This window comes from Dama dama, chromosome 18 (genome assembly GCF_033118175.1).
Source record: "Dama dama isolate Ldn47 chromosome 18, ASM3311817v1, whole genome shotgun sequence".
Classification (NCBI taxonomy): Eukaryota; Metazoa; Chordata; class Mammalia; order Artiodactyla; family Cervidae; genus Dama; species Dama dama.
Window position 1 is genome coordinate 94,670,790 of NC_083698.1, and position 27,428 is coordinate 94,698,217.

Below are 27,428 nucleotides of genomic sequence, written 5' to 3' on the forward strand. Positions count from 1 at the left end.
TGTCAATAAGTAATATTGGAACTCTGAGATCTGTTCACAATTTGAAATCAAATATTTCTTGGATATCTTCTGCAATCCCTTGTTTTTCAGATTTCACTATGAGGCCCCAAGGTTCTTGCAGGGGTTCCTCAGGGGTTTTGGGGAAGAATCTCTAGAGTGATATGCCAGCATCTCTTTACCCTCATTTCAATCAGAATGTTTGAACTAAGGAATTCAGGGCTAAAAAGCCTTAAACCTGTAAAGTGGTGGCTTTCAGACTTGCCCAGATTCTTGACTCACATAATTTTGTGGCAGTTCTGTGTGTAGAACAGGAGAAGCCCTATCTCCTCAGACTAGGCTCCTGAGAACCCACCCACCATGGAACTCCCCCCGCTGAGGGCGTCTGGTGGCCTCTCTGAAGGAGAGTTTCTAAACTTTCCTTTAAGCTGTCGATCAGTCAATAATTAATATTTGAGCTTCTACTTGTGTGCTAAATTTCTGGAGAAATAGGGGTAGACAAGACAGAATCCCATTGTTAACAAGCTTATGTTTGATGTGGTCGATGTGGGGAGACAGGAAACAAGCATGGAAATCCACCTCCGCTTCAAATAACATAATTTTAGTAAATCTGGCAAATAAGTACTGTGGAGAAAATAAAATAGTCCTGTGATATGTCGTGAGGAGGGGTGGGGGAGGAGGGAGTATTGGGTGTATTTGGGGAAGTGATATTTAATAGAAGCTGGAATGGGGAAGAGGAGGTAGCCATGCTACGATCTGGGGAAGAATATGGAGAACAGCTAGTGCAAAGATCCTGAGACTGAAGTAAGAGCTGAATTTGAGGGACAGAAAGGCTAGTGTGGTGGTAGTGTGGAGGTGGAGAATGGAAGGGCTTGAAATAGAAAAGTAGATGGGACCAGATGGGATCATGTCGCTTAAGGAAGGGACATGATTGAGATTTATAATCTCATACCCTCCTTTGACACTATTGGAAAAGAAATGTGATTAAATAAAACTAAAGTAGTGGTGAAAATATTTTAGGGAAAAAAAATCATTAAAACTGAAGATTTGCCCGCTGTAGACTTTATAGTGAAATATAGACTTGTGGCTTTATTTTATTTTTCATGATTATGTCTGCTTTGTTTTATTTTCCATTCTGAGCACCCTGTCTTAAGAATTTTTCCTCAGTTTGAAAACTGATGCCATTATCCTAGTTGGGGAAAATCATAAGATTAGTTTCAGCTGTATTGCTTTATGTAGTATATTTATGAAACTTTTTTCTGAAAGATTTTCAGGAATCTATGTAAAGTTTATAATCCTATCTTGAATTATCATTGTGCCTTGAATTAAATTTAAGTTGTCTTCATAGTGAGTATACCTTTTCCTTTTTAGTAAGTATTTCAATTAGAAAGTATAAAAGAATAAAACATCTGCTTTTTGGAAGTAGAGGTTTGTCTACTTTGTACCTGATCCTTTATAGCCAAATTCTCATAGCTCTCAATAAAAGATAAAGCCAGATCAATTAGCAGAATAAATACAGGAATTGGTTCTCCTGGAATCTCTTAATTCATTTTGATTTCTTTAAGGATAGTTTCTCCTTTTCCTAATACCATTGTTATCTCAGTGTACATGCATGGAATAGTGCATTGTGTTCTTGAAATTTACCTGCTCAGACTCATTGGTTGATGGACCTTTGTGTGCAGGCAATAATGGAAATGTATAAGGTGTAATTACTCAGTTACCAAATTATTTTTTTTGCTGGAGTGTTTTATATGTCTTCTCTTGTAACCCTTTAGCCAAGAAAACCATGTGGGAAAGGCTGACTGCCCCTGAAGATGTGTTTAGTAAATTACAGCGAGAAAACATAGCCATCATCGAGAGCTATGGTGCTGCCCTCATGGAAGTGGTCTGTCGAGATGCTTGTGATGGTCATGAGATTGGAAGGGTATGGTAACTCCTGCTCAGTATTGTACTTGGATAGATATTTTGACATTATATTAAGGCATAAGTTGGATCAGCTTTTCAAATGGATGTTATATACTGGAAATTATTTTCTGTAATATATTTTAGTGAATTTTCTTATTTACTCTAATTTAGAATTTATATTTTGTTTATTCATATGTTTTGTTCACTTACATTTTTCTTCCTTATTAGTTCAGAATGGGCCCTGAGAATAATCTTTTTCCTAATTTTGAGATTTGCCTTACACTGGTAGAAACAACAGAGGTGCTGGTTAATAAAGATCCTTGAATAATAGAATGGGGATATATAGCTGTTCGTTTCCAAGGCAAACCATTCAATATCATGGTAATCCAAGCCTATGCCCCAACCAGTAATGCTGAAGAAGCTGAAGTTGAACAGTTCTATCAAGACCTACCAGACCTTTTAGAACTAATACCCAAAAAAGATGTTCTTTCCATTATAGGGGACTGGAATACAAAGTAGGAAGTCAAGAAACACCTGGAGTAACAGGCACATTTGGCTTTGGAGTACGGAATGAAGCAGGGCAAAGGCTAATAGTGTTTTGCCAAGAGAACGCACTGGTCATAGCAAACACCCTCTTCCAACAACTCAAGAGAAGACTCTACACATGGACATCATCAGATGGTCGACACTGAAATCAGATTGATTATATTCTTTGCAGCCAAAGATGGAGAAGCTCTATACAGTCAGCAGAAACAAGACCAGAAGCTGACTGTGGCTCAGATCATGAACTCCTTATTGCCAAATTCAGGCTTAAACTGATGAAAGTAGGGAAGACCACTAAACCATTCAGGTATGACGTAAATCAAATCCCTTATGACTGTACAGTGGAAGTGAGAAATAGATTTAAGGGACTAGATTTGATAGACAGAGTACCTGATGAACTATGGACGGAGGTTCACGACATTGTACAGGAGACAGGGATCAAGACCATCCCCATGGAAAAGAAATGCAAAAAGGCAAAATGGTTGTCTGAGGAGGCCTTACAAATAGCTGTGAAAAGAAGAGAAGCAAAAAGCAAAGGAGAAAAGGAAAGATATTCCCATTTGAATGCAGAGTTCCAAAGAATAGCCAGGAGAGATAAGAAAGCCTTCCTCAGTGATCAATGCAAAGAAATAGAGGAAAGCAACAGAATGGGAAAGACTAGAGATCTCTTCAAGAAAATTAGAGATACCAAGGGAACATTTCATGCAAAGGTGGGTTCAATAAAGGACAGAAATGGTATGGACCTAACAGAAGCAGGAGATATTAAGAAGAGGTGGCAAGAATACACAGAAGTACTATACAAAAAAGATCTTCACGACCCAGATAATCACGATGCTGTGAGCACTCACCTAGAGCCAGACATCCTGGAATGTGAAGTCAAGTGGGCCTTAGAAAGCATCACTACGAACAAAACTAGTGGAGGTGATGGAATTCCACTTGAGCTGTTTCAAATCCTAAAAGATGATGCTGTGAAAGTGCTGCACGCAGTATGCCAGCAAATTTGGAAAACTCAGCAGTGGCCACAGGACTGGAAAAGGTCAGTTTTCATTCCAATCCCAAAGAATGCTCAAACTACCGCACATTTGCACTCATCTCACACGCTAGTAAAGTAATGCTCAAAATTCTCCAACCCAGGCTTTAGCAATACGTGAACCATGAACTTCCAGATGTCCAAGCTTGTTTTAGAAAAGGCAGAAGAACCAGAGATCAAATTGCCAGCATCCGCTGGATCATCGAAAAAGCAAGAGAGTTCCAGAAAAATGTACATTTCTGCTTTCTTGACTATGCCAAAGCGTTTGGCTGTGTGATCACAATAAACTGTGGAAAATTCTGAAAGAGATGGGAATACCAGACCATCTGACCTGCCTCTTGACAAACCTATATGCAGGTCAGGAAGCAACAGTTAGAACTGGACATGGAACAACAGACTAGTTCCAAATAGGAAAAGGAGTACGTCAAGGCTGTATATTGTCACCCTGCTTATTTAACTTATATGCAGAGTACATCATGAGAAATGCTGGGCTGGAGGAAGCACAAGCTTGAATCAAGATTGCCGGGGGAAATATTAATAATCTCAGATATGCAGATGACACCACCCTTATGGCAGAAGGTGAAGAGGAACTAAGGAGCCTCTTGATGAAAGTGAAAGAGGAGAGTGAAAAAATTTGGTTTAAAGCTCAAAATTCAGAAAACTAAGATCATGGCATCTGGTCCCATCACCTCATGGGAAATAGATGGGGAAACAGTGGACACAGCATCAGACTTAATTTTTTTGGGCTCCAAAATCACTGCAGATGGTGACTGCAGCCATGAAATTAAAAGACGCTTACTCCTTGGAACGAAAGTTATGACCAACCTAGAAGCATATTAAAAAGCAGAGACATTCCTTTGCCAACAAAGGTCCGTCTAGTCAAGGCTATGGTTTTTCCAGTGGTCATGTATGAATGTGAGAGTTGGACTATAAAGAAAGCTGAGCGCCAAAGAATTGATGCTTTTGAACTGTGGTGTTGGATAAGACTCTTGAGAGTCCCTTGGACTGCAAGGAGATCCATTCAGTCCATCCTAAAGCAGATCAGTCCTGGTGTTCATTGGAAGGACTGATGCTGAAGCTGAAACTCCAATATTTTGGCCACCTCATGTGAAGAGTTGACTCATTGGAAAAGACCCTTATGCTGGGAGGGATTGGGGGCAGGAGGAGAAGGGGACAACAGAGGATGAGATGACTGGATGGCATCATCGACTCGATGGACATGAGTTTGAGTAAACTCTTGGAGTTTGTGATGGACAGGGAGGCCTGGCGTGCCGTGATTCATGGGTCGCAAAGAGTCGGACACGACTGAGTAACTGAACTGAACTGAACTGAAATAGCTTTTATATTGGATACATCTTTCTCTGCTTTTTTGAGAAGTATTTACATTTGTGTATCTTTAAAATATTATGTCATATTGGTGATAATATATTGAGAAGATAATTTCCTACTGGTGGAAAGTCACATTGCATTTGAATCATGTAGTGTGCTCTTACTTATGTTAAAAAAATAGTATTTGGGAAGAAACAGGCCAAAGTGGTCTTGTTTATCAGATACTGTATTTCCGTACTTTGTTTGTTTGTTTGTTTTCTATGTTTTCTACAATGAGCATGTAACACTTCACAGGAGGGGAAAATGCTATTTTTAAAAATCGATTTCCTCCTTTCCTCCAACAAGTAATGTTTAGATTCTGTTAAAATATGTTTAATGCTATTATTTTAATGTGTTAGGTTTTGTTTCAGAAATATAACTTTACCCTGAACATTTTCCTTTTATTAATAAATCAAGATTCTGGATATATAGCTTTCAACTTCTCCAAAAAAAAAGGAGAGAGTTGTATTGCATGCAACAGTTCTTCTTGTAAGAAAACTTTTAAACGTTTCCAGGTAGAGGGCGTTAACTGTTGTTGACTTGGTAGCCATCTCCACATTTTGGACTTTGATTTATTCTTCCTTCAGATGCTGGCGCTGGCTCTCCTTGATCGAATCGTCTCCGTGGATAAGCAGCAGCAGTGGCTCCTATATCTGTCTAACAGTGGCTATCTGAAGGTGCTTGTGGACAGCTTGGTAGAAGATGACCGTACTTTGCAGAGCCTACTCACTCCACAGCCTCCCCTTCTAAAAGCCCTTTATACTTACGAATCCAAAATGGTAAGGCTTTATGTTCACTTGAGGTTAGATCAACAGGTCATTTCCTCTTGAGGTGAAAGCTATATTAAGGAAAATGAACATGGCTAACATTTTTAATATTTTTATCATACATGCCATAATCATTTCTGAGGAGTTTTAAATTTGGGTACATGTGCTAGGAATGCATCTTCTGAGCTTGTGGAGTTGAGTTGAAACGGTCCTATGAAGGCTAGCTGGGTGCCGAGACTGCTGCTTACTCACTTCTGTTGCTGGTGATGCCAAAGCCGTGTGATACCCAGTGCTCTCTGAGGAGAGTGAGCACACATGTCCTTCCCAAAGAAAATCAGCCTGTGCCAGTTGCCTGATGAAATTCCAATGTAGATGTGCTGGTTCTACTTTTAAGCACAGGAATTTTTCAATCTAGTATATATATTTACTTTCCTTTCCTCCAAATATTGTTTTAATTTCCATTTCCTCCTGCTTAAAAATACCACCAATGTCACAGTAAGAGAAGCACTAAAACCTTAGATTCTTCACTGATTCTGTTTTCCCTCCCTCCTACATTTATTCAACAATTATTTGTTAAATATCTGTTATGTGCCAGGTATTGGGTGAGGTAGTAGAGATACAGCTGTGAGCAAAACAGTCTTTCCTGCCCTCCATCAGCCCATGTGATGATTTCCCTGAGTGTGTAACCCATGCAAGGCCTGTGTGGCACTTCAGATACACTGTACCGTTTATTCCTCATGAAAATCCTATGGTGAAAGTGAAAGTCGCTCAGTTGTGTGGGACTCTTTGTAACCCCATGGACTATACAGTCTGGAATTCTCCAGGCCAGAATACTGGAGTGGGTAGCCTTTCCCTTCTCCAGGGGATCTTCCCAACCCAGGGATCGAAGCCAGGTCTCCTGCATTGCAGGTGGATTCTTTACCAGCTGAGCCACAAGGGAAGCCATAGGGGTATAATGTGCCCCATCCTAGCTAGTCACCAATGATTACAGATTAGAAATGTGCTATGATGGGGACATGTCTGGCGGTCCAGTGGTTAAGAGTTTCCCTTCTAGCGCAGGGGGTGCGGGGAACTAAGATCCCACATGCCACAGGGTGTGGCCAAGAATTAAATAAAAACAACATTGTAAATCATCTATACTTCAACTTAAAAAAGAAATATGCTATGAGCAAGCTTCATTTTTATATGAGACCCGTGACTGCGATCTCTGTTCTCATGATTTTTGTTTTGTAACTTCTTAGGCATTTCTCACAAGAGTGGCCAAGATTCAGCAGGGTGCTTTAGAGCTGCTGAGGTCTGGCGTGATTGTGAGGCTGGCACAGTGCCAAGTTTATGACATGCGCCCAGAAATGGACCCACAGGGGTAGGTGTCTGTATCATTTGGCTTTTTTTGTTACCTGTAAAGGTTTATTAAGGAAAAAAACTTCAAACATAATTTTGCCCTTTATAATTCTGTTTGAGCAGTACTCTCATCTTGATGGTTTTGTCTGGTCATACCCCGCTGCCATTTGATGCTAATAAATGAAAGTTGTTAGTCAGGGTAAAAGTGAGTAGAGACATGTCTGCGTGCTCAGTCGTGTCTGATTCTTTGTGACCCCATAGGCTATAGCCCCCCAGTCTTCTCTGTCCATGGGATTCCCCAGGCAAGAATACTGGAGTGGGTTTCCATGCGCTCCTCCAAGGGATATTCCTAACCCAAGGATTGAACACATGTATCTTATATTCCCAGCAGGTGGGTTCTTTACCACTAGCACCACCTGGGAGACGAGTGCTTTTTCTTTTAGATCAGTGACGTAAGAGAAAGATGGGAGAGCATTTTGTTAGTAGATGTTACTTTTCCAAACTATATTGTTCTGTTTAGTGGAAGTACATATTTTCCATTATACTGTCTTTTAAAGTCCTGTATGAAATTATAATTTGTGGTGGATTTTCTTTTCTTGATGACTTGAGTAATATTTTATGTTTTTCTCATTTTAACATTTTGCCAAGTGCTTACTAATTTGAAAGCTTCAAATGAAATTTTAAGTTCCAAACTAGCAGATTTCTCAGTTGAGTTTGAATGTGGATTTTTTTTCCTTTTTTGTCTACGTGGCTCCAACATTATTGAGCTTATATATAGCCTACCCGCTTACTATCAAATAACATTATTTCAGTTTTAGTAATTTTCTTCAAAAGATCCATTGCCAGATTGCATGTTTTGAGTTTTTCAGGTTTAGCTATAGGACAATATTTTACTTCAAGAAAAATTAACATCACTTTCTGAAGTTTTAAAAATGCAAGTTTTTACTTTCACCTTAGGTGAAGGGGATTAAGTTATATCCCTCCCTCATGATGCGTTATTATTGCCCATCTTTGGAAAGCCTTTCTGTTATATCTTTTTATTTCCATATTCTGCTTTCATTCCCTTCTCAACAGGCGACCATTTTTTTTTGGTCCAAAAATTTAAATAGAAATATTTACAGTAGGCAAATAGTTTATTAATACAGTGTTCTGAGACCTAAACTTAAAGGCTAAGTCATTTTGCAACCTCGTTTTAGGTTTTAAAATCTCGTTTTATTTTATGTAATAGTGTAGATTCTTTTTTGGCTTTGTGTATATGAGAGGGAAATTTGGGGAAAGCAGCTTTTGTTTCTGTTTGTCACTCATAGTCTCTATGGCTTAAGGGAACATTTGGAGTAGAATAAGCATGTTTGGGGAATTTTGTCTTCTTTACTAAGATTTTTCTCAAGATTCACTTAACTCTGTCTTCACTGTACATGTGGGGTAGAGAGTCCTCGTTAGGAGCGTCACATCTTACTCAGTCACCTGTGGTTATTTGCCGTGGGGGTGGTCAGGGACTGTTGGAATGTACCTTAACTCTTGGACTGTTGCTGTCTCCTTGTTCACTTGATATGAATCAAGCATGTTTGGCATGAGAGACCCCCCAGTGTTCATCCCTACTCCAGTAGACCGATACCGCCAGATTCTCCTCCCGGCTCTTCGCTTGTGCCAGGTCATCCTTACGTCCAGCATGGCTCAGCACTTGCAGGCAGCAGGGCAGGTAAGAGGAGCCCTTAGTGTAGAAATCATCAAGTACAAAAGCTTTGTTTTACAAATGCAGAAGATGGACCGCTTACATGAATTTCTTTAGGTTCCTTGTACTTTGCTCTGAACTTCATCGGTTTGTTTTTGTACTCTTGTTTGAAGGAAATGTTATAGCTAATTAATAAAATAGTGAGATGGGAAGCAAGACATCTAAATTAGTTGTTGTATAGAAGGAAGCAGTTACCGTGATAGAAATAAGCTGACTTCTAAAATGTAATTTAACCGGGTATTTATTAGAGAATGCTATACACTTTATTATACCTTACAGAGAATACAGAAGATAGATGGTAATGCTACATTTAGTTGTGATATTATTTTCAGTGCTTTTCAGTGAAATCTTCAAAAATATGTTTATTTCTTTAATAATGCAGTATACAATTTAGCCTTTTGCTGGTTAATTAGGCTTATCATCATGAATCTGCCATTTTTTATTGTATTGCTCTATTCTTATGATACCCTCAGGAGCTGTGTCCTAATAATTTATGGTGATTTTATCTGCTTTCCCTGCTGTCAGTCTTTAGGCTTGCCTCACCAAGATAGAATGCTGCTGTTTCTAGTGTGACACCTGATTTTATACTGACTGCATTGGTCTTGGTGACATTCTGTCCCTTTCATATACAGCCTTTGAGTTAGTTCTTTAGCACACAAAGACTCTGTCTTCTACTTTATTGAGGTTAAGATTTTTTTAGTGGAAGTGGGACATTGTGAAATAAGACCAGACTCACCCTGAGCATAGCGGTATTACCTGAATAACTTCTTTAAAAAATACAGATTACTGAGTTGCATGTCCAACAATGATGGGCTGAGGCCAGGAATCTATTGAAAAAATAAAGGGCCACAATTCCTGAGAGATTCAAATGTTCAGCCTGTTGTGGTGTAGTCCCTGCCTTCGAGGCATCTGTAATCTAGTTGAGAAGATGTTTGGATGTGAAAAAGAGTAGAGTCCTCTGTGATGGGACACTGTAAAATGCTAAGCTGGAAGGGCAGAGTTTGGAGGTCAAGGTTTGTATCTCCTTTATTTTCACCATATCAGAAGGAGAATTAGACAAAAGCCTTTCTGTGATTGTCCCTGTCACACTAGTCAGACTTTCATAGAGCTAGCTTGAATTAGCTTGAATTTGGGAAGTCATTTTTATATACGCTCATTCAAAATTCATGTTCTAGTTAGACAAAAATTTCAAAATAAAAATTTTGGGTCAGATAAAATACGGGTCAGATAATAGTTTTCATGCAGTTGTTCCAAGTTATTTTATTCTTCTGCGATAGCTCTTAAGTGTATTAAATTTCTACACTTTGAAATAATCCTTATCTTGAGCTTTCTTATGAATGTTGTCTTCTTGAAGAAATAAATTATGTAAATACAAAGGATAACTGTTTATCTAATATTCCTCATTACATTAAATTATTTGCTTCAGTGTTACTAAACCGATGGATATAAATTTATAATATACTTTTCTCCTTTTCCACCTCTGTGTTTTCCTTTCCCCCTCTCTTTTTCCTTGGTAGGTGTTGCAGTTTCTCATTTCTCATTCAGATACCATACAAGCAATTCTGCGCTGTCAGGACATTAGTGCAGGGTCTTTGCAGGAACTGGCTCTGCTGACGGGAATTATAAGTAAAGCAGCACTTCCTGGTGAGTTGATTGTGTTGAATTTTTAAACAACGGCTTTATAGACATACACTTAGTAGAATGAGGTTATTATTACTTTGCAGCTGTATGTGAATTATTTGAGAGTGGACAAAGTTAACAAAGTTAACTACCTTTTTTGAAGTCATATGTTTATTAAAATGATTTATGGTCAGTATAAAAAATTCAGAAAGTTAAAATAATTAACACTCAAATCCCACTATCTAGAAATTACCAAATGCTAACATTTGGTAAGTAGCTTTTTTTTTTTTTTTTTGGTAAGTAGCTTTTTAACCAGTGTCCTATGCGTTTGTATGTATTGGTGAGTGAGGGGGCATGATGGAAAGAAACAGACCTATAGAGATAATATATGAAAATGGGATGCCTTTTGCATGCAGTTTTAGAAAGCAGCTGTTTAATTTTACGTAAACTTTATAGATGAAAAACTAGTTGAAGAGAAACTGAAGACATTGATGAATTCTAGACAGACTTTTCTTTATTTAATACAGGTGTACAAGAGATGTTAGTTCTTACAAGAGATATTAGTTCTTAAAAGATGACTATGATTAAGAAAAGATTATGATAATTAGTAAGGTATTTTGGTCATTAAAAAAATTTGTTTTACTAACATAAATTTTAGACAGAACCAACTAACTCAGTGTGAAAGATGAGTTACTTTACACATCTTCCACCCTCACGTTATGTTTACTTATATTTTTACTTTGTGAAGTAAATATCATTTTCATTCAGCTCTGGAACCATAATACCTTCAGCTGTTTAGTTTTACTTGTATATTTACTTGGATTCATAGAAATGCACCAGTTTTTTTTTTTCCTCTTACAACTTCACCATTTCTGAGTTCTTTCTTTTGATTTATCTCTTGGAATTTTTAATTTGTGTTGAGGTCCTCTCTCCCAAGAAAAAATATATAACATTCTCTGAATTCTCTAATGTTTATGAGTACCTGAAGATTGCCTTATTCTTGAATGACAGCATGGCCTAAAATTAATGATAATAACTCATATTTTTAAGCATTTATATGCTGGGTACTGTTTTAGACGCTTAGCATGTTAATTGATTTAATCATCACAACAGTCTTGAGAGTTAGAACCATTATTATCCACCTTTTACAGGTGAGGAAACTGAGGCACAGAGAGGTTAGCTTGTCCCAAGTCACACGAGTAATACTGTAGCGCTTTCCAGGAACCATGGCTTCTGAGCCTGTGCACTTAACTACTCAGCTATTCTACCTCCACTTTTACATTGCTGTGGAGAAGTCTGAGGCCAACCCCTGATTCTGCCTCAGCGCCCCCAGGAATTTTTCCTCTCTGGACATTCCTCGGTGCCTGAGCCCTTTGTGTTGGGAGGAGGAGAGTTTGGCAGGGCCGAGTGCAGTGTTTATTAAGGTACTCAGAGCCTGTGTTCATCCTGAGGAGATCCCAGGGTCAACTCCACCTCACCTTGTCATGTCTCAGTCCTGTGTGCTTATTATGGTCATTTCCCCAGTTCACTCCAGTGGCCTTGAATGATGCCAAGACAGTCCAAATGATGCATAGAAGAGTTAAAAGAAAAAAGGAATGCATTTCATTCTTAGTGTTTTATATTCTGAACTGTTTCATGAGAAAGTAATTTACTGTGGAGTTTAGAAAATTTTGTTTTATATTTATAAATAAAAAATAGATTTTTCTCAAAAGACTTTTTAAAATGCACTTTTGAATCACTGATCCAATCTAGATTTAGTTTGCATATGACTGAATGTGTGGTGGGTGGTACACTTAACAATTTGTAAAGTTGTAAGGTATTTCTCAAACCTCCTTCATGGCAGTCTGTGTCTGTTGATGCATTAAAGAATGTGAAAGAGTAAAACTACTCTTCCTAGTTTTTTAATGTCTATATTTTGTCAATTACAGAACTACATTTTAAAACATTCTAAATTTTATAGGTATACTAAGTGAACTTGATGTTGATGTAAATGAAGGATCACTAGTGGAACTACAGGGACATATTGGAAGATTCCAGGTAGCTGATTCTTTACTTCTTTTTTATTTTTTAAATTAAAAAATTTCTTTTGACTCTTAAATTTTTAAAGAGCAGTAGTAAAACTTATAGTAAAGTACAACAATCCTCTCTGATCCTCCTTATACGGCTCCCTTAATTTGCGTAAACCCAGCAATGGTTTTAATTGAGTCTTTCATGCCTCTAAATAATTTGCTTATGTTGCTACTACTTGATTTTCCAATTTTAAGAATCATCTGTCAACCTTCCATCAAAGAGGATAAGAATTTAGATCTCTACTCCTGTTCTTCCATCATATGATATGTGTGTCTTTTATAACAGCCCCCACCCCCAACTCAAAAATCATATCATAATTTTGATTAGATTAACATTTAGTATTATATTATTACTGTGTAAAGTCATTTATAAATAAGCCATGGGTGGACCATATGTTACTTTTCTAAACATTATGTTTTCCCTAGAGTAAATAATTGTTGCTTTTTTTTATTTGCTTGGTTTTTGTACTTCTGATTTATTCTCAAACTCTCCTCCAGTTGTATAATCTCCTTTCAATATATTCAAACATAGTAGATAGCTTATCAATTCAGTATTTTATCACAGTCCTTCTGGGAGCTTCCTGACCTGCTTTGATCTAGACATCTTCACTTTTGGGGCAGAGGAATTATATTTATATAGTAGAATCTATATTCCATTGTTTTTGCACAGTAATTGTCATAACCAATCCTCTTTTCGTGAACTGTTTTTCAAGTTTCCAAAAGAAAAATGCTGCCATCAGTTTTTTAATTTATACATTTTTATATAATATTACTGTTATCTCTGGGACCCAGGGCATATAAGTAGAACATTTTGAGTCATTGTCAGATAGCACTCCAGAAGGGCTTGTGTTCTCTGTAACCAGGCCAAAATAATCTGGATTTTTTTTTTTTTCCCCTCAGTCTTCTAACTTTTTTAATTGGTGGGGAGGAAAAAATATTTCTGATGCATCTTTCATAAGGTGGCCTCTGGAAATGTGTTGCTGCATCTGTTTTATCTGTCAGTGTGGCAAACGGCCAGTTGTAAGTTTTAAAAATAGATCCAGCTGTTTTGACAAAATAAATTTATATTATAGTCTCCTTAGTCTGTTTTGCCTTATCCAAACTTACTCTAAATTAACATGAGTTTAAAGTAGATATTATATAATATGTAGGTATGTATGTGTATATAGGTGTGTATGTATATAATACCAATGTTTCAAACACATTTTTATTGTGCACTTACTACGTGCAGTGGACAAGGAAATGGCAACCCACTCCAGTTTTCTTGCCTGGAGAATCCCGTGGATGGGGGAATCCTAGTGGGCTACAGTCCATGGGGTCATAAGAGTTAGACGCGACTGAGCACATTCTGCGTGCAGAACACTGTACTAAGCACTTTAAATATAATTCAGTGTCTCGGGTAATCCAAACAATAATTTTACAAGGTGAGAATTGCTATTATCACTCTAGAAATGTGAACACAGTGGCTTGAAGAAGTTAAGTAACTAGTCCCAGGACAAATAGCAAAAAGTCATGTGCCTGCAATTGGAACCCACATCTCTGATTTTGGACATATTGCCAATTTTGCAAAGCTTGTCCTTTCCCTCTGAGAACCATAGGAACAATTGTATTTTCAGGTGAAAAGTACCAACGTGTCAAACAAATGACCTTTGCATTTTATCTGCCAAGGTCACTTCTGTGTTCCCCACTCCTTGATGACATTCCCAGAAGAAGCCACAGGAGTCAGAGCCTTTAAATTTGAGCCTTGGTAGACACAATGATCACAGATCTGCTTCTGTCCACCGTCTCATTTTCTTCTCACTGTTTATTGATCGGTGTTTATTTAATGGGTATCTACTAAGGAATTATTTGGTGTGATACAAAAAATTTGGGGCCAACACTGAGACTTCAGTGGGTGTTAACTGCTAAAAAAATTAATATTCTTTTAATGAGTTGTCTGCCAAGTAAATACATTTGCAAAAAGATGAATTTTAATATTAATAACTTATAGTTGACTCAGTTGGAAGTCAGAAATCAGACACATTAAAGAGGATTTCACTCTCCACTGAGCTGAGTTTTTCTTTATCTCCCTCAAGAAAGAGAGGTCACTAACTTTAAACATATCCAGCTAGATGTGAACTTTTGTTCATTTTTTGTCTTTTATTTCCTTAGCGCCAGTGCTTAGGACTACTAAGTCGCTTTGGTGGCTCCGACAGACTGCGTCAGTTTAAATTTCAAGATGATAATGTGGAGGGAGATAGAGTGAGCAGGAAAGATGAGATCGAACTGGCTATGCAGCAGGTAAGAGGAGTGGCAGTTATGTAACTATTCTTTACGGTTTTTATGTTTCTGGAAATATTTGAGAAAAGTAATACATGTGGATAATTTTAAAATTGATTTGTGACTTTGTTGTAATTTTACAGATTGACCTAACTCTGTTCTCCTTGCATCTGGATTTGCACGAGATGGGGCATTTGGGGAGCTAATGTTTTTGTTGCTGCTCTTCTCACTTTGTAGATTTGTGCTAATGTCATGGAATATTGCCAGTCACTCCTGTTACAGAGTTCCCCTACCTTCCAGCATGCTGTGTGTCTCTTCACCCCCAGCCTTTCAGAAACCATTAACAGAGACGGGCCCCGACAAGGTGAGCTGCTTCTTTCTTTCTGTGTTTGAGGAATTCAGTTGCTAGGATTATGAGAAGCTCTAGTTAGCTCCAGTAAGGTGCAGCTTTTTTTTTTTTTTTAAACAAATAATGAATGGGGAATTTTAAAAACGACTTCTTTAAGAAGAAGTGATAAGGAGGTACTGTTGCCAGACCTCTGGATACAGCTGGAGATCTTGAAAGAATAGAGAAATTTAAGATTTTCTGAGAATAAATCTGGAAGAGCCATGTGGGGAGAGTATAGTTTTATATAGTGTGTGAGACCCCATAGAGTCTGGGATTGGAGACTAAGCTAGCTAGGTGAGAAGTATGAAAATACTGCAGACAGTTTATATGTTAAATCATGTTAAACTGAATTTTTAGTATCTCAGCTGGATTTTGTATGATAACTCCAAATTTCCATACCATAGCACAGTAAAATTTAGATACTTAGTAGGCTCACGTAGCCTGGGATTTCCTAATGACCCAGTAGGGAAGATTAGCAATCTAAGGCAGGATTATGGATTGGTTAAAGCCGTTTTCCATGGGACACTGAAAAGCCAAAAGCCATTTTGGATCTTGGTGGTTGTATTGTGATGGACTGGTGATTTCAAGAAACATTCTATTTGAGATTTTTGAGAATCATTTTGGGGTTTGTCTTACTCTGTTGTAAATGTCCTAGGTAGTGGGATTAAGAGAATTTTATTGAAGTATTATTTAAATACAACCAAATTCACCCATCTTAGGTGGACCGTTTGAGTAATTTTTATAGTTTTATGCAGTGTGGAACTACTACCACAGCCAAAATATAGAATAATTGCCTCATCCTTTGAAGTTTCTTCTTGTCCCTTTGCATTTGATTGTTTCCTTTGACCCTTTGGTCAAGGTGTCTATTATTTTGCTTTTTCCAGAATTTCGTATAAATAGAATCATACAACATGTCTTTTTTGTGTTTTGACATCTTTCATTTAGCTCAGTGTTTTTGAAATCCACTTATGTGTGTATTACTGTTTTGTTCTTTTTATTTCTGGCTAGTATTCCATATGAATTTATGTATCCACTAGTTGATAGACATTTGGGTTATTTCCAGATGTTTAGCTATTGTGAATAATGCTGCTATGAATGTTTGGATATAGATCTTAATGTGGATGTATGTTTTCATACCCCTTGATAAGATGCCTAGGAATGCAATTGCTGGCTTGTGTGATATGTTTAACTAAGTAAGATACTGCTATTCTGTTTTACAAAGTGAAAATCATTTTGTATTTCTACCAGCCATGTAAAGAGTTCTAGTTGATCCACATCCTTGCCAGTGCTTGGTTTGTCAGTCTTTTTAAGTTTCAGCTGTTCTAGTGGGTGTGTTGTGATATCTCATTATGGTTTTAATTTGCATTTCCTTGATGACTAGTGATGAGCCTGTGTCCAGGTCTAGTACCATTTGCTGAAAAGATTTATCTTTTGGTTTCATTACTTTGGTACATGTTGTCAGAAATCAACTGATCACATAAATTTGGATTTATTTTTCTTCAGACTTTTTTAAGGACTAATAAGCATATTTTTCCCTGCCAATTCTAGACATATAAATGGGTAGGTATTTAGTAGGTTCTAGAATAGTTACAGAGAGACAGTTTAACTTAGTGGTTAACCTAGGGTTAAGAGCACAGTTTGATGATGAACTGCCTGGATATGAATCCCAGTTCTACAGGTGACTTAAGAAAAATGACTTATCTCTTTGTGACTCAGTTTCTTTGTTTATAAAGTAGAAGTAATAACAAGGTCTCCTCTAGTGAATTATTGTAAGGATTAAATGTGTTAATAAGTATAAAGTGCTTTAGAACAGTGCCTGACAGCACAACATCAGTGTTAGCTATCATTATTTTTATTATTGCTCTTATATTGTTGTTATCCTCTAGTATATTTACTGTTCCTTGTGATCAAGGGACACCTTGCTGTAGCACTTCTATTTCCTTGACCTCGTTCTCTTTCCCGCAGAATCTATTTCTGTAATTAAATATCTCATGAGCCATCCTCATCAGATGTCTAAGTCCAGTGCCTCTGAATATTTTCCAGACTGGAGCAAATTATTGTATAAGAATTCCTGAAGACATCTGAATTACTCTCAGCATTAGACCATCGTATTTGTGGCTAGTTTCCTACCAAGTTGTGGAGAAGGAAATGGCAACCCACTCCAGTATTCTTGCCTGGAAAATCCCATGGACTGAGAATCCTGGTAGGCTACAGTCCATGAGGTCGCAAAGAGTCGGACACGACTGAGCGACTTCACTTCACTTCACTTCACTTCCTACCAAGTTGAGGTCTCACAAATGTTATCCGGGGACTGGCATAGCTAATTTCACTAAGAGAAGGCTTTCTGTGATGACCTGTGTCATAAAGATTGTCACACCCTCACTGAAGACTGGTAAAGGAGACCTGGCAAATCAGATGAGTCTAGGCAAAATCCATTGACAAAGGAGTCTTCTTTTTCCCCTCCATGTGAAGGTCTGTGAGATCCGACTTTGGAGCAAAGTTCAGGGAGATGGCAGTGAAGGAAGCAAGTGTAGATCTCTCTCCCTCAGTATTCATGGCAGTTGGGGCCATTAAACAAAGTTTGTCTTCAAATTAAACGTGAAATTACTAAGGTGTTTCTCAAAGAAATCCCTTCGTTGCAAGAGGAAATTGCTTTATTTGCACCACACAAACCATGTCTAGAATAATGACGTTGCTGCTCTCTACTTTTACTTCCCTTTACATACAGCTTTTCCAGCATCACATTGTTCCTTTCTACCTTCATCAGAAAGTGGTCACGTAAAAGGCAGATCATTTTGTTTTGCTAGCCAAATGGAACTATTGTGGTGGAAGACTTAAGCTTTAAAAATTCTGTTACCTGTTTTTTAGTTATGTGTTAGTATTCTACTTGTCTGTTTGGAAGAATGATTTTGAGTTGGCAACTCAGCGACCAGAAAGATGCAGATTGGAAATGAATCCATATAAGTAAAGCCATAGGGTGAGGCAGGACTTATTCACCTGGGGGTCAGGAAACTGTAAGCTATATCTGTGCATACGGGGTGGTGGGTGGTAGAGAGATGGGTGTATAGGTTTATAGCTTCCATTGAATTCTCAAAGAGGTCTTCACCCAGTAAAGGATTAGCTTTCTCAGTGTCCATCAGCCAGACTTACTTATTGTCTCAAGGCTCTATCCTTATGTACCTACCTCATTACAGTAGCTCCTAACCACGCCTTTGAACTGTTCAGTTCAGTCACTTGAACTGTTAGTGGTGTTTAAAAGTAGTCCTGGATTGTTTTTAATAATAGTTTACATGCCTTTAAATTCCTGGGCTTTCCTTTTAGAAAAAAAAAAACAGGTCATTTGAAATTCATATAAAATGGCTGTAGGTAGAACATTGGTTTTTTTTTTTTTAATCAACTCCATTAGATACCCAAGCTCCAGTGGTTCCATACTGGCACCTGCCTGGTTTGGGCATTATCGTCTACCTGCTGAGACAGAGCGCTAATGATTTCTTCAGCTATTATGACAGTCATCGACGGAGTGTCAACAAGCTACAGAACGTCGAGCAGCTTCCCCCAGATGAGATAAAAGAGGTATGAATCTTATTATGGGCAATGGAGACTTCTGAGAAGCCATTGGTTTTCCTGATAAGGCAGGGGACCAGTGTCAGGCTGGTAAGTAAAGATAATGCATGCAGTGAGATGAAAGGAACTCCACTGACTCTTTGTGGTGGCTTGAAGAAGAGTCCCTCACCTAAGTACCACACTTCATAAGTGTGGAAACTTGACTGAGTGACCAAAAGTTGTACCTGTTCAAGAAAACCACCTGCTTTTTTCAGTAGAAAAGCAACTGGCCTTTGAATAAAGAATTTGATAATTTATACTGTAAACATCTGTGCTGAGAAACTTAGGTTGCTGAGAAACTTAGGTTTCTATTGCAGATGCTTTTTCAGTTAGAAGTGATTTCCTTAGGTAAGATGTCTCTGTCCCTCCAACACCTTCAGTATCTGTTAAGTGAATTTTTCAGACAAATGGGATGACCTGTCAGACTTGACCACCTTCTCTCAATGACCCAGAACCATTCCCCGACACTTACTGTAACTGAAGAGGCTGAGTTACTGGGCTTGCTCCCTAAGCAGCCCGCCTTCCTTTCCATTTGGCACAGCTGAATTGTAAAATGTCCCGTGGCCAGTGCTGAAGCCTCCTGGCGTCCTATGTGGCGGCCTGGTTGGTGAACCATTCTTCCATTCCTGGTTCACACCAGGCTTCTGAATTATAGCATGTCACCGTCAAGACTAGTCAGAGCCCACTCCACTCCCTCCTTGCATCCTTTTGATAACTCTAGGGAGCATGTATTGAGAGTTCATGATGTGCCCAGCCCTGAGCTCCAGGCGCCACCTGAATACATGAGGCAGATACTGTTGCTCCTCCTCTTTCTGAGATGTGGAAACTGAGGCACTGGAAGAGGGTATAGTTTACCCAAAGCCAGCAAGTACAGGTGGGGGCAGGCGTTACTGAGTGGGCTCAGGTGATCCCTGAGGTTGAGTGGTGTGCACCCAGCAGCCTTTGCCCTTGGCGTGTGGCTCACGGGTGACGCTGGCACTCGCAGGAGGAGCTGCAGTGTCTCACCAGAGCACGTGGCACTTCCCCAGCCCACCGCGGCACGCCTGCTGCCGCACCCAGGGTCTGCAGGTTAAATCGACCCGATGTGCGTGCAGGCATGCCACATGGGGGAGGGGCCAGGGGAGTTTCTGGTTTATGATCCTACATTTGTTAGGCTCTACAAGTCTCATTTGTGTTTTCTTCAGAAGATACCTGACGGCTGTTACAGATATTCTCCACTGAAAATGCACCGTTTTGTTTCATTTTGTTTTGTCTTAATTTGACAGGAAATTCAGGGTTGGTTGGCCCATCAACAGATTGGAAATGTATATTTGAGGGATTGGACTTTTGCAAAAAGCCACAGATGAACATTCATTTATGAATTCAACTGCTGCTTTGGCTCTTGTTTTTTAAATTACTAGCTTCCTAACTAGATGCTAAACTCTTGTCTGCAAGGATGTTTAAATTCACTTGAATGTTTTTCACAGTACTTATCACAAATGACTGCTTATAGTAGATTTTCATTACATTTTTGTTACAATATATGTCATTCTTAATGCTGTGTTTTTTTTTTTTTTTTTTTAGTTATGTCAGTCCGTGATGCCTGCTGGTGTTGATAAAATCTCCACTGCCCAGAAATATGTTCTAGCAAGACGGCGTTTGGTGAAGCTGATCAACAATCGAGCTAAACTGCTTTCCCTTTGTTCTTGTATCCTTAATGCAGTCATCGAGACTGCAGGGTGCTTGAAGGGTGACCTCTAAGGGAATCTTCAAATGCAGGAACTCTTATTCTCACATTATTTGGGTATCAGAACCAAATGGAAAGGGGCATGATTATCATTATTTTTTTCTAGGTAAATGCCTGACATATTTCTAATGGAAAATTTTTTCTTACTCTTTCGAGTAACTAGTAATCCTCATAATATATGCAGATACTTTGTGTCCAGACAGGAGGTCAGGACACTGAAGGCTCTGCTAGCTCTGTCCCAGGGTCTGACCTCCTTTCTCTCAGCACAGCATGCTGCTTTCTGGAGAGACCTTACAACCAGCTTGTTAGACTGAAGGTGTATCACTTCAGGTGTGTGTATCACTTCAGGCTGTGGGTGTATCACTGAGTGGTGCAGTCTCAGAAACTGGATTGTGAAACTGTGTGATGAGATTGTTTTCCTTGAATCTGGCCTCTCCCCTGTAGTCATCATAGAGACCTGCCTGTTTATTCTCTGGCGCCATCTGGAGTACTACTTGTTACACTGCACACCCACCGATTCTCAGGATTCCTTATTTGCCTCCAGGTCCTTATTTAAAAGCAGAAGGCTACAAGGTAAACTTTATTCTGAAAATTAATGAACCAAGGATGCCTGCAGATTTTAGCACCTTGAAAACCTAGTTACATTTAACCGACTTTTGACTGTTCTGATTACAGAGCATGGACTAGGTAACTAAGTAACTACTTAATTACTAGGCATAGCTAGTTTTTGTATTTCCCTTCTGTCCATAGGAGATTGTGCAGAGCACAAGAGCATCTTAGAGGCTGTCTTCAGCTGCTCCTCAGCTTCTTGCAGTTAATGGCTGATGCAGGTCCAGAGTCCTCTGGTCCAGAGGAGTGGAGATGGGTCAGCCTTGGCCACGCTGCTCATTGCTAAAGGGATCTTTTGTGACTGATGAGCATGTACTGGATCCCTTATGTGGCAGGAAACAGAAGGAAAGCTTGAGAACACTGGCCTGGAACATCAAAATGCTTCCTAGGGGCTTCCATTTACTGAAAGCTAAGAGAGTCCTCAGCTTTGACCCATGCCTGGTCACAGACGCTGTGGTTCATTGTCATTGGGTTCTTCTCTTCTGTGGAGGAGACACCTGCAAACCTAGTTTGACTGTGTCTTTTATCTCTAGATTCCTTTGCTTCGGAAAGCAGTCTGGATTTTAGAAGTGGGTTAACTACAGTGAGCCAGCATGATATAGACCAGGTAACGTTCTGTTCTCATACTCTTGTTCTTTTTTTGCAAGTACAAAGGGAAAGCCTGGTACGTGAGTAAGATGATAGTTTTCACAGCTGCATGCAAAGACCTGATTTGAATTCTGGGATAGCAACCTAATAGCTATGTGACTCAAAGCAACTTACTTAGCCTCTGAGCCTCCATTTCCTCAGCTCAGAAATGGAAGTGATAATTCAACCTTGAAGTGTTTTGTCAGAATTAAATGAGGCCTTCATGTGTGAGACGCCAGGGTAGTGCCTAGAAAGTAGTAAGAGTTCAGTAATTAATATGCGTTATGGTCTGGAAACTCCATATACCAACAGTTACTGCAATTTAAAGCAAATTTAAAACTGTATGTACTTATACAAGAAGGAAAAACGTTATTATCATACCAATAAACTTCAGGGTGGAAAATGTGAATGTTGAGTTAATTTGGCATCTGAGAAAGGATCACATTACAAAAATTCAAAGGTATTTTAAATAGGAAGACAAAGAATAAAAGAAATATTTGAGACTACTTAATCATGAAATGTCACCCGTGTTACTTCTAGCTTCAGGCTGATGCTATCAGCGCTTTTGGAGAATCACTACAGAAGAAACTTCTGGACATTGAAGGATTGTATTCAAAAGTGCGATCTCGCTATAGTTTCATACAAGCTCTCGTCAGACGCATCCGAGGCCTGCTGAGGATATCACGGAACTGAGAGCCTATGCTTATACTCTTCTGAGGAAGAGACAAATTGGGGAAAACTGTCTCCTTTTTATAGTTTCCTTCTAAATTATGAACAGAAGATATTTTGCTATTTCTTTCTTTATATATGGACTTCTTTTCTGTAAACTTCTTTGCCTGGTGCCATGCTCACTAGTTTAAAAAAAAAAAAAACTTTTTAAAAAAAACAAACATGTGGTCAGTCTCTTGAAATTTTATCTAGAAAATGGTCAGCATTATCAGGAATTGTCAGGAATTCAACAATTCAAGAATCTTTCCACAGTGCTGGTTTTTCCCCAGGGGTATTATTCTGAGTGCCAAATTAAAGGCATAGTCTGAAAAACTCCTATTTTTCCTTCCTTTGTAGCCATATAACATGTTTTATGATAATGCTTTTTTAATAGAAAAGTATATTCAATACACTGTGTTACAGGAATGTCTCAAAGTCAAGGCATCCCTTTACTAAAAGTATTTTTTTCTTTCCTGCATGTAAATGATGAAATAATCACTTGCATTTATTCCCTAAAATAATTATGAAATTTTTCAAATTAATCATCTGCCTGTATTTTACACATAGTTAATAGGGTGACTGCTGTTAGCACTCTTACTTCTTGCCTGGTAGTATTTATGTGCCTGTGACTACATCATCTGAAAGTCCATTTGCTGCTTTCCAGTTACCAATTATTTCAGCCTGGTATATAGAAGAGACTGCTGAGAGGGGAAAGAGTCTTGACCCTCAAGTAGTGGCAGAAAATTAATACTTAATTCTATAATTTTTCTTCTTAATAAAATGTCCATGACATTTTAGGCATTTATAAAGACTTAGTCATTGTTATATTTTGAAATTAATCTACTGCCTAACACTGACAAACATCAATCTTTCACTGCAAAGCATCCTGTTAATAAGGAGCATTCTTGGAGGGATGTGGATGAGTAAGTAACTGGTCCAAGACATAGTAAGCCTGGTGGCTGCTGCTGCTACTGCTGCTAAGTCACTTCAGTCGTGTCCGACTCTGTGCGACCCCATAGACGGCAGCCCAGCAGGCTCCTCTGTCCCTGGGATTCTCCAGGCAAGAACACTGGAGTGGGTTGCCATTTCCTTCCCAGTGCGTGCACGCGTGCTAAGTCGCTTCAGTTGTGTCTGACTCTGTGAACCTATGGACAGCAGCCCACCAGGCTGCTTTGTCCACAGGATTCTCTAGGCAAGAATACTGGAGTGGGTTGCTATTTCCTTCTCCAGTAAGCCTGACTGTTGCTCCACTAATCAGGCATATGGTAAGCTTTATCATGTGGAACACAGGCATGAACACAGAAATATCAGGAAAGAGCCTGAGGCACAGAATCAAAGCATTTTGTAAACCTCTGATGTGTGAAGCCTTCCACAGGACAGAGAGCTAGTTTGGGATAGTTAAGATTTGGGATTTACTGAGTTTCATTATTTTGTTTTGCCACCATTTCTTCCAAAATTAACAGCAGAATGGGGATCAGAAGTTGGGGCAGTGGAGAAGTGCCTGGAAAAGAGAAGCTGGAAGAACTGCAGCTGCACTGTATATTGCTTTAAAGGCTGACGAGAAATGCTGTTTGTGTAATAAATATAACAGGGAGAGGCTAACACTTAGGGCACACGCCTGACTCAGCATTGTTCCCTGGGACACCGGGAGAGAGGCTGGTGGATGTTGCATGTGCTCTTCAGCAAAGCAAAGGAGATTGAAAAAGATTTTAGATTTTTTTTTTTTTTTTAAGCATTTACAGCGTAGATCATCTATTCCTCAATACTTTTTTGGAGCATAGGTCATCTGTTCTCCAATTCTTGACCAGCTGAGCCACAAGGGAAGCCCAAGAATACTGGAGTGGGTAGCCTATCCCTTCAGGGGATCTTTACTACAGGAATTGAACTGGGTTCTCCTGCATTGCAGGCAGATTCTTTACCAACTGAGCTATCAGGGAAGCCCATTCCTCAACAATACTAAATAAATATAGGATCTTAATGTGTTGCTTTTACTGAGTTAGTTTGCTGGAATTAGAAAATCAAAAAGAGGTGAGTACGTTCTTGCTAGTTATTAGGGTTTTAGTTTTGATAAACTGGTTGTTGTTTAGTCAGTAAGTTGTGTTTGACTTTTCCAGACCCCATGGACTGTATCCTGCCAGGCTCCTCTGTCCATGGGATTTCCCAGGCAAGAATACTGGAGTGGGTTGTCATTTCTTCCCCACACAGGGATCAAACTCGAGACTCTTGTATTGGTAGGCAGGTTCTTTATCACTAGCGCCACTTGGGAAGCCCCAGTGGAGTATGTCGCAAAAGCTCCACAGGTGATTCTGCTTTGCCTGTGTGGATGGGAACCAAGACCTCCTGTGGTCCTTCTAGGTCAGGGAGTTCAAAGACTGGTCTTTGGGATGCCGGTAATCATACAGACTACTAGGCCCCGACCCAAGTTTATAGGAGCGGTACTTGAGCACTGGGCTCTAAAATCTGAATGTTCAAAGCTTCCAGCCTGGCTTGGGCCTTGGGACTTGCTCCTACTGTGCCCCGCGCGCTCTCGCCAGACAGGCAGTTCAGGAGGTGATCCCCAGGCGCTCCACTAGGGGGCGCAAGGAACAGCTTCCGGGTGAAGCAAGGCGGGAGAGGCGGAGCGGGGCGTGAACCGGAAGTCTGCCGCGGGCGCCGCCCATCGCGCCGGGGGAGGTAGGTCCCGACGGCCCTCGGAGCTGCAGCCGCCTTTCGCGCCCTCCTTGCCGACACTATGCTCCAGTTCTTGGTGAGTGGAGCTGCCGAGGAGCGAGCCGGAGCTTGGCCCAGGGCTCTCGGGGGCTCCAGACGCCCCCACCCCGACCTCGTGCCGGTCTGGGGGGGCGTGGGCGTGGGTCCCGCAAACCCCGGCGCCTAGCTCGTCGCCTTTCCGGGTGGGCTGTGGGGGTTTTTGTTCTGCCTCACTCATCCTTTCACTAGCGTTTTTCTGACGCCGTAACTTTTGAGGTGTCAGAGCATAGGTGTTTTTTCAAATCTGTTGTGTGATGGGCCACGCGTGCTTTGTGTGCGTTCCTCGTGTTCAGGCTCCTTAATGACTTTTCGGCCCTCCCGCCCCCGACTTAAACACGTACCCCGTCTGCCGCTTGGAGCCCTGCTGGTTGCCATCTTTGAGAACACAGGAAGGCCAGTGATAAACACGGAATTCGTGAGCCGCCGGAGTTAGAGACCGAGGGAGCCCTCCTCAGACCTTTTATAGCTTCCAGATTGAGGACGGCTAGTTGCTGACGTACGTGAGTCAGGCCGCGGTGAACAAGTAATTTTTCCAGAATGCTCATTCTGGGAGAAAATGAGTGTTACCATGAGTAAGCAAATTATTTCTCATGGCTCTCCTTAAGTTAGAAACAGGTTTTCTGGCAAAGATTGCCTTGTTGAAGGTTTCAGGAGGACTTGCCAACTTTCAGCGTGAAAGTCTTTCCTCTCAGGCTTTTGTGCTTTCAAAACTTGATTCTTAAGTTCTGAGTGATAAGAGGCGAGTATTCTGAAAACCTTCCAGGTGGCCCATGGAAACTGAGTACTCTTGGGACGAGATACTTTCCCAAATGTTACTTTCTTTTTTTTCCTCCAGCATGCTGAAAGGAGATGCTGTCCTTCTGTTTTATTTCCAAGTTTGGGGTAATTAAAAAAAACTTTTTTTCAATTTTTATTGGAGAATAATTACAATGTTGTGTTCGTTCCAAACGTTATATTCTTTATCAAAGAGATTAAAGAAGAAAAAGTGTCCCTCTGTCCTTTTTGAGATGGTAGTTGATTTTTCAGTCTTATAGACCAAAAGAGGGTATCCCTGACAGTAAACTGCCTGAATTACTGCCTTGTAATTGTAGGAAGCACTCAGGTTAAAAACAGTATGGGCCCCAAAGTGTAAGATGATGTCATTGAGTCTCCTACTTCAGCTGTAGCTCATTGGTAACTGGGAGGACATGGATTCAGAAGGGTGGTGCTGGAACAGGTTTGGAAAGTGATGGAATAAGTCACAAGTAAATATCTTGGAGGGTTCATTGCCACCACCCATTTTGGAACCCTCCAAGATGTTTCCTGCAGTTGTCATTTTCTGGAACACCATTTGAGAACCACTGCACCTGATCGTGTTGCTTATGTTAATATATTTTCTTCATTGCTCATTTCTCTTTGGATTACAGTATTTGCGCATTATCCATTCCTTACATGTCGAAACTTGTTCCTGTGGTCCTGGCGCCTCTTTCTGCCTTGATTTTACTGCAGTGGCCTCCTCACTTGCAGCATGGTGTAGCCACAGTGTGATTTAAGGAAACTTTCAAAGCTTTTCAAGGGAAACCTGATATGATGGGCTCTGCTGGTGGTTTGTGTGTGCTGCCTTATGCACTTTCATGGGGTAATGCGTTGGTTCTGTTCTCTCTCAGAGGAGCAGCCTCTGTTACTCTTATTCACCTCCTCTTTAATCTGTCCTCCCTCAGCTTTTGGATCCTGCATCTCAGTGCTTTTCAATATTCTTACACAGTGGAACACGCTGGGACTTGTTTTTTTGGAAGAAGCTGCACAGAGTACAGGTGACAAGCCCTGGGTCCTGGCTGCTCCAGGGGCCGAGAGGAGCAGTATCTCGGTGCACCAGTTGGGAAGTTGCCTTATCTAATCTCCCTGGTTTGTACTGGCTGCTGTTCCCTTCTTTTGGTTTCTGGCTGTTTCTCAGGGCTCAGACCTTGACTCTCTATTTCAGCACCCTTAGGGGACGTGTTCCTTGTCATGCTGTTGTCTTCACCTCCGTTGACAGCTTCCAAAACTACCTTGAGTCCTTTTCTCTGAGTTCAGTTCCCCATCATCAGCTGCCTCCTGAACATCTCTTGTCCAACCCTCTATCTTAGACCCAACATGTGGGGGACCTGTTACCTCTTTCCCTTCCCACCCCGCACTCCACACCTAACTTCTTTCTCCCCTAGCCCTGGCTTTCATTAACTTGAAATATTGACATAATCTTGACTTAGTTCTCTCCTTCATTCTTCATATCATTTACTTGCTGTGTCTGGCACATTTACGTGCTTTATGTTTTTGGGCAAGTTACTTAACTGCTCTGTGCCTCAGTTTCCCCAACATAGAGTGGACAGTAATAGTACCTGCTTTAACAGGGTTGTGAAGACCATGAATTAA

The 27,428-nt window shown here is 40.0% G+C and overlaps 1 protein-coding gene across 2 annotated transcripts in view; it reads left to right on the forward strand.

The window, feature by feature from the left end:
* The window catches only part of NUP205 (nucleoporin 205), a 98,469-nt gene that overhangs the window by 57,913 nt on the left and 13,128 nt on the right, over positions 1-27,428 (forward strand). The window contains exons 31-43 of one of the 2 annotated variants that reach the window (XM_061165873.1): positions 1,773-1,921; positions 5,431-5,622; positions 6,852-6,973; positions 8,512-8,650; positions 10,201-10,327; positions 12,264-12,340; positions 14,524-14,652; positions 14,869-14,995; positions 18,426-18,592; positions 20,186-20,309; positions 20,793-20,921; positions 21,491-21,564; positions 22,125-22,711. In XM_061165873.1, coding sequence (XP_061021856.1) covers positions 1,773-1,921; positions 5,431-5,622; positions 6,852-6,973; positions 8,512-8,650; positions 10,201-10,327; positions 12,264-12,340; positions 14,524-14,652; positions 14,869-14,995; positions 18,426-18,592; positions 20,186-20,309; positions 20,793-20,921; positions 21,491-21,564; positions 22,125-22,277 — 1,709 coding nt within the window. In that variant the 3' untranslated portion in view covers positions 22,278-22,711. Of the gene's footprint in view, positions 1-1,772; positions 1,922-5,430; positions 5,623-6,851; positions 6,974-8,511; positions 8,651-10,200; positions 10,328-12,263; positions 12,341-14,523; positions 14,653-14,868; positions 14,996-18,425; positions 18,593-20,185; positions 20,310-20,792; positions 20,922-21,490; positions 21,565-22,124; positions 22,712-27,428 lie in introns of those variants that run through there. The other variant, XM_061165875.1, reaches the window with a different exon arrangement.